The following is a 7,994-nucleotide window of genomic DNA, read 5'->3' on the forward strand; positions in this document are numbered from 1 at the left end:
AAAAAAAAAACCGGCTGCAGCAGTACATCAACAGGAACTGCTAAAAATTCAAGCCAGATTCAGAAGAGGACGTGGAATGAGGGATATCATTACTGATGTCAGATGGATCTTGGCTGAAAGCAGAGAAAACCAGAAAGATGTTTATCTGTGTTTTATTGACTATGCAAAGGCATTTGACTGTGTGAATCATAACAAATTATGGATACCATTGTGAAGAATGGGAATTCCAGAATACTTAATTGTGCTCATGCAGAATCTGTACATAGACCAAGAGGCAGTTGTTCAAACAGAACATGGGGATACTGCGTGGTTTAAAATCAGGAAAGGTGTACATCAGGGTTGTATCCTTTCACCATACCTATTCAATCTGTATGCTCAGCAAATAATCCGAGAAGCCAGATGTCTTAGCCATTTAGTGCTGCTATAATAGAAATACCACAAGTGGATGGCTTTAAGGAAGAGAAGTTTATTTCCTTACAGTAAAGTAGGCTAAAAGTCCAAATTCAGGGTGTCAGCTCCAGGGGAAAGCTTTCTCTCTCTGTCGGCCTTCTCATCAATGCTCCTCCGGACTAGCTTCTCCGCGTATGGACCCCAGGTCCAAAGGACACGCTCTGCTCCTGGTACTGCTTTCTTGGTGGTATGAGGCCCCCCTGTCTCTCTGTTGGCTTCTCTCTTTTATATCTCAAGAGACTGCCTCAGGATACAATCCAATCTTGTAGTTTGTGTCCTGCCTCACTAATACAACTGCTGCCCATCCTCCCTCATTAACATCATAGAGGCAGGATTTACAATGTGTAAGAAAATCACAATACCAGGAATCATGGCCCAGCCAAACTGACACACACATTTTTGGGGGAACATAATTCAATCCATGACACTGGACTGTATGAAGAATGGGGCACCAGGATTGGAGGAAGACTTATTAACAACCTACAATATGCAGATGACACAACCTTGCTTGCTGAAAGTGAAGAGGGCTTGAAACACTTACTGATGAAGATCAATGACTAAAGCCTTCAGTAAGGATTACACCTCAACATAAAGAAAACAAAAATCCTCACAACTGGACCAATAAGCAACATCATGATGCACAATGAAAGATTGAAGTTGTCAAGGATTTCATTTTACTCGGACCCGCAATCAATACCCATGGAAGCAGCAGTCAAGAAATCAAATGACATACTGCATTGGGCAAATCTGCTGCAAAAGACCTCTTTAAAGTGCTCAAAAGCAAAGATGTCACTTTGAGGACTAAGGTGCACCTGATCCAAGCCGTGATATTTTCAATTGCTTCGTATACATGTGAAAGCTGAACAATGAATATAGAAGACCGAAGAATTGATGCCTTGAATTATGGTGTTGGCGAAGAATAATGAATATACCATGGACTGCCAGAAGAATGAACAAGTCTGTCTTGGAAGAAGTACAGCCAGAGTGCTCCCTGGAAGCGAGGATAGCGAGACTTTGGACATGTTATCAGGAGGGACCCGCCCCTGGAAAATGACTTCATCCTTGATAAGATAGAGCGTCAGTGAAAAAGAGGAAGACCCTCAACGAGATGGACTGACACAGTGGTTGCAACTGTAGGCTCAAACATAGCAATGATTGTGAGGATGTTGTAGGACTGGGCAGTGCTTTGTTGTACATAGGGTCGCTGTAAGTCGAAACCGACTGAATGGCAAATGACAACAACCCTCCCACGTGCACTGACGTTGGTCAGCAACTAGGAAGCCCATGATGCTTCCGTGACCAGACCTTATACTCGGACCTCATTACATAGGCATGATTGATTGAATCATGACCCCTCCCTAAGGTCCACGGATATCACTTGGTCGGTCTTTCTTGCCTGGTCAGCCCGCACCCAAGAGGCACTTCATTAGCATGAAGCCTCAGGCGTGGCCTAAAAGCTTCATTAAAGACATTTTAATCACTAGGGAAATTCCAAGGTTTTAAAGTTTATCTCTCAGGAGCCAAGGACAAAGGACAAACACTAAATTCTTTGTATACCAAAGTTCATTGTAAACCTCACACCCATCAGACTGGCCAGGAAGTACTAACATGCCCAAAACACAACTCTTAAAAATTTTCATTAGTCATATTTTGAAAGATCTGCATATTTTGAAAAATGTTAAAATTTATTAATAATAGCTAACATCACATAGTTAATTCAACTAGTTACGAATTGTACATAATGACAACATCTCCACTAGACTGAATGGGGAAGGATTTGAGACGACCTGCTATTCAACACATTTGGGTCAAAGATTGAGATCAGCAGTATTTACATCAGGCAAAGCAGCATCAGCAAAGGGTTGTCACCTAATTCTGGGAACACAAACATTCAAATTGCATTTTCAACAACGCATTTTTATAATAGTCATACAAACACATGCATACCTCTATGTTTTTAAACGTGTAATTTCATAGGTGCCTAATATTCAAGTTTAAACATTAAAATTCATCTCTATTTTGTGGTCACACTTTAGTGATATACAGATCTAGAGGTATCTTTTGGCTTCTTTGTAGTAAGAGGCATCCACCATTTCAGATCAATTAGTGCAGAAGGAAGATGGCAGAGGGGTGCACACGAGACAGGTGAAGTGAGACCAGAACAAATGAGAAGGCCCAGCCCCTCTTCCCTCCATACTTCCCAGGAGGATCTGGGCAAACCTAGTGCTATACATGCATCATACCCCACCTTGTTCAAAAAAATGATATAATCCTATCTTTTTCTCATACAAGTTTGATAAATGTGCAAAGACTCGATACTACTGAGTCATGAGCTTCTTTCTACCTTTCTGTTTTGATCTTTGCACCCTATTCAATAGTGCTACAAGGGCATTCTCTCTTCACTGTGTGGTATTCAGCTTCAGTAAGAGTGTGGGTATGTGTATTTTTAGGGCAGAAGTGGGCTTTCAGATTCAGCATTAACTGGGCTCTCGGAAAGAAGGGTGTGGAGGCTTTTATGCAGCTCCCATCCCTCCTAGCAATTTGACATCAACACTGTGTATAAAAACACACAAATGGATCAGCAGATCGATGCCAGCGCAGCCTAGGGAAGCACACAGACAACATTTTTTGTCAGACATTTGCAAAACCAACCCAAAGTGAAATTTGCTAGAAGGGCACAAATATGCCAAGAATGTTGTCCCTGAGGTTTTTGGTGGTTGTTGTTGAATTGTTTTGTTTTGTTATTGAGCAAGTAGACACAATTAAAAATAAAATGTCAGTGGCTTCTTGATCTTGTCAGAGACCTTGAAAACACTACCGATTGCCCTTAAGAATAAAGACTTCTAAGAAATGAGTCTACTTGAAATGATTCCCATTTCCTTTGGTTAACATCACACGTAATATTGCCAGGAAAGGCTCGAGACACAGCAGCAAGGTGCTGTGACTCTTCAGTGATGGCCCAGCCTCCGTCACTCCATCCCCGCCATCCATGTTCCAGTTCACAGGGGAAGGAGGGGCCAGGAAGCAGCTGCTTTGTTCGTCACTCACCCGGAAGAGGTCCTCCTTCACTTCTCCACAGGTGAATGAGGTATTTCTAGTGACCAGTGAGTATCTTGACCTTCCGTCCTTTAACCCCACTGATTTTCTGATGAGGCTGACTCTGATAAGTCCCTGCACATCTATATACATAGCAAATTAACATATAAATACATTGCATACAACCGACCATTACATACAGTGTCACGATGAAGGTGCAGATCTACTTCACAAACTAAATAAACTCCAAACATAAATTAAAATGAAAATACAGTGTTTTCCACTTTTTCAGGAAAATTTTAAAAAACAAACAGAAAGCCCCCTCTCTCCCAAAGGTCCATTGCTCAAAGATGATTCTGCAGTGAGATGCTCTGCCAGCCACTTGCAGAACGTTGTCGACTCTTGGCTTTGGTTTTGCTTGACCAGACTCAGGGCTGTACCCCTTGATTCCAGGAACCCACAGGGCAAACGCTTGTAGATGAGGTTGAACAGGGTCTTCTATGTGGATATTCATGGATTCCCCTCCATTGTCGCCCCCTCCCCGCCATGTTCTGTCTGTAAGAGAATCCGGCTCAAGTAAGCAGGGACCTCCCCAGGCTCTGGTGGGAGAAACAGTATCAATATCCTTGCTGGGGTGGGGTGGTGCTCTCCCCCAAGAAATGCCAAGTTCAGGCTCCAAGATGAAGCAACTGTATCCTTGCATTTGTGTCCTCATCCTATAGGATTATATAGAGACGTGGAATTTGGCCAGGGGTTTAGAATTTGAAAGAAGTTTTAATAGAACCAGTGGGAATTGTTGTGATGGGTGTGAACGAATCCTTACTTCAAATTGTATTTATCTTGAGAGGGCCAAGGGTGGACACCGCACAATACAGTGGCAAAACCCAGTCTGACAGGATCCTCTCTGCCCAGGAAAAGCCAAAGGTGTCTGGCACAAGGGGATGGCACCTTATAATTTAAAATTACAACAGGGAAGAGAGGGAAGCAGAGTAAGCCCCTTCCGACTTCAGGGGCTCTATCGCTGTCCGGCCTCGCGGATGCGGCAGGCGACGGCCGTGATGAGAGCCGCCCCCTTTCCGCTGCCGTCCTCGGACTCCAGGAAGGACACATCACATCGCGGAGCCAGGTCCTTCACTGTCTCATGCATGATTTTGGCAAAGCTGAAAAAGGTGCGGGGTAGACACAGGTGAAAATGCCTTAGTCATGATCGATTTGTGTCCTCTGAGATGAGCCCCTGAGCAGTGATGCCGGAAACCCAGGAATCCTTACAGTGAGGAGAAGAATGACAGCTACCATGTGTTGGTTGAATGCTTACTACGTGTTGCGTACCAGAAGACTGAGTCTCAGAAAGGCAAGTAACACGTCCAAGTTCTATGTCATAGCTGCCAAGTGGAGGAGCTAGGATTCAGCTCTGGGACAAAGGTCTGGGATTCTGACAAAGCTGTTCTTAAAACTAACCAGTCCTGCTGGGCGGAGGGCTGTGGGGACCATGGTCTCGGGGAACATCTAGCTCAACTGGCATAACACAGTTTATAAAGACAGTGTTCTACATTCTACCTTGGTGAGTAGCATCTGGGGTCTTAAAAGCCTGTGAGTGGCCATCTAAGATACTCCACTGGTCTCATCCCTTCGGGAGCAAGGGAGAATGAAGAAACAGGATACAAGGAAAAGATTAGTCCAAAGGACTAATGGACCACAGCCAACAAGGCCTCCACCAGACTGAGTCCAGTACAGCTAGATGGTGCCCAGCCACCACCACTCACTGCTCTGACCAGGATCACAACAGAGGGTTCTGGACAGAGCTGGAGAAGGATATAGAGCAAAATTCTAACACACACACAAAAAGACCAGATTTACTGGCCTGAAAGAGACTGGAGAAACCCTGAGAGTATGGCCCCCAGACACCCTTTTAGCTCGGTGGTGAAGTCACTTCCAAGGTTCACCATTCAGCCAGCCATATACCAAAATGGGACTAATGAGGCACAGCAGTCCAGGGACAAGGATAGAAGGCAGAAGGGGACAGGAAAGCTGGTGATAGGGAACCCAAGGTTGAGTAAGGACAGTGTTGACATGTAGTGGAGTTGTTAACCATTGTCATAGGGCTACATGTGTACTAACCGTTTAATGAGAAACAGTTTTGTTCTGTAAAACTTCATCTAAAGTGAGAATAGCAGCACAACTGGAAGAACGTAATCGATGTCACTGAATTGTGCATGTAGAAATTTTTGAAATGGTGTATCTTTGGCTATGTATATTTTCACCAGAAAAAAGGTCAAGAAGGGAGAGTGTTGACATGTTGTGGGGTTGTTAACCAGTGTCGTAAGATACTATGCGTACTGACTGTTTAATGAGAAACTATTTGTTCTGTAAACCTTCACCTAAAGTGCAATAAAAAAAGAAAAAAAAAAACTAACCAGTCATGGAAGCCACAAGTGTGTCTTGCAGAAGACCACAACCTGTTTATAAGCTCTGGAGGGGAGCCAAGGCCATGTGATTTCATATTTCCCAGGGGCATTGCCTTATATCCCAGACTCATATTTACTCCGATGTGCCATTAAAAGGCAAAGGAGGAGACTTACGCAGTTGCTGTTGGGACATTAAAATGATCACAGATAACCTCCTTTTGATATGGGACCAGAGAAAGATATATAGTAAAACCTGTGAAAGCCGGAACCTACGTAAGGTGGAAACCAGTCAGAGAAGAAAAGCTCAAATATTTTCCACTAAAACAAGCGATAGAAAAGTGGTAAGCCTGCACCCTGTCAAAGGCAGAAAACTTTAAGAGACCCAGAAAAACAAGGCAATCCCATTGAGTTAGGGCTTTCACAGGTTTTACTGTAGTTACCCTTTGTCCCAACACAGCAGTGTTAGGACAAAGCTGAGAACAGAGGCTTCTCACGTCAAGCCCTGGTGCCAGTGGCTGGCCTTGTGACACAGATAATCAAGAAGAGAGACTCAGAACTTCTGAAGTTCTGCTCTTGTCAATAGCCACATAGGCTCTGGACAAGTCGTTTAACTCCTTGAAATAATTATCAGGAGAGCAGGTAATGATTATACTAAGGAGTCTCTGCATCTTCTTATACCTCCACCACTACTCAGGCTGGCGGCACAGATTTCTTCTTTTAATCTTTTAGACGAAAGGCATTCCAGGTGGGGAGGGCTTGGGGCACTTCCTGACTTCAAAATAATCTATTCAAAAGTACATGCAAATGAGGAAATGAGGGAGGAGCGAAATGGTAAGAAGAGAGAGAGAGAGGGAAAGAGAGGGAAAAGAGTAAAAAGAAAAGGGAATTCAGCACTTCCATACTTGGGAGTCAGCAAACTTTTTCTATAAAGGGCCAGATAGTAAATATTTTCAGCTTTGTGAGCCATATGGACTCTTTCTCAACTACTCTGCTGTCTAGCATGAAAATAACCCTAGACAATAAAATACATAAACAAATGAGCATGGCTGCATGCCAATAAAACCATTTACAAAAGCAGACAATGGCCGTAGTTGCCAATCCCTGCTCTAGACTGTAGAAAAACTCTTGCTGAAGAGCGCCAGCATTCGTTTCCCAGAATGTTCACAGCAGCACGGTTTTTCGCACTCAAAATCGAGAGACAACCCAAACACACATCAACAGTAGGACAGATCAGCTATAGTACACTCACTCAAAAGTACACCATTCAGCCCTAAAAATGAATGAACAAGTACACATTTCAATGTGGAAGCATCTCAAACCATAAATGCTGTGAGAAAAGCTGGTCACAGAAGAAGAGATGTCATAGGATTCTATTTATGGCAAGTTCAAAAATAGGTAAAACTGAACTATGTCTCTCTCTATAAACTATGTCTATATATAGACATGCAGGAAAATAGGAAAGCAAGTGACTGACTCAACATGGAGGTCATCCCTGGCAGGGGGGCGTGGAGGGTGCAGTTAGGGAGGGGCTCCTTGGGGGCTGCTAACACTGGGTGGTGGAAACACAGGTCTACTTCCAGTTATTAATCATTACACTGTATATAGATGTGTGTGTGTATGTGTATATACAGGTAGTTCCTGACTTACAATGGGGTTCCATTCTGATGACTACTCCATCATAAGTTGGTTTTGACGTTAGCCAAATACCTCATTTTTTTAGAATTTTCATTATTATTGCCTTTTATTATCGGTATCTTCATAAATCTGATCTTTGTCTTTAGGGGTTGGGAATATTACATCTGAAAACGATGGTATCAGCAAATTACACCCTGCAACATTGTATGTAGCACATATTATTAACAATACCAAAAACCAAACCAAACCCATTGGCGTCAAGTCAATTCCAACTCAGAGCAACCCTATAGGACAGAGTAGAACTGCCCCATAGGGTTTCCAAGGAGCAGCTGGTGGACTCGAACTGTCAATCTTTTGGTTAGCAGCCGAGTTCTTAACCACTGTGCCACCAGGGCTCCTACTAAAAATAAGATGCAACAAAAAAAAGATGGCCGTAAGTGTAGTTGGTAACTCAATGCATCGTAAGTC

General features: G+C 43.3%; 1 protein-coding gene across 2 annotated transcripts in view; it reads right to left on the reverse strand.

The window, feature by feature from the left end:
- Positions 1-2,110: 2,110 nt before the first annotated feature.
- Positions 2,111-7,994, reverse strand: part of HK2 (hexokinase 2) — a 75,610-nt gene continuing 69,726 nt past the window's right edge. Inside the window, exon 17 of one of the 2 annotated variants that reach the window (XM_023732447.1) lies at positions 2,111-4,646. In XM_023732447.1, coding sequence (XP_023588215.1) covers positions 4,502-4,646 — 145 coding nt within the window. In that variant the 3' untranslated portion in view covers positions 2,111-4,501. The remainder of the gene's footprint in view (positions 4,647-7,994) is intronic. The other variant, XM_004369154.3, reaches the window with a different exon arrangement.

Source organism: Trichechus manatus, unplaced genomic scaffold, assembly GCF_000243295.1.
Source record: "Trichechus manatus latirostris isolate Lorelei unplaced genomic scaffold, TriManLat1.0 scaffold00004, whole genome shotgun sequence".
Classification (NCBI taxonomy): Eukaryota; Metazoa; Chordata; class Mammalia; order Sirenia; family Trichechidae; genus Trichechus; species Trichechus manatus.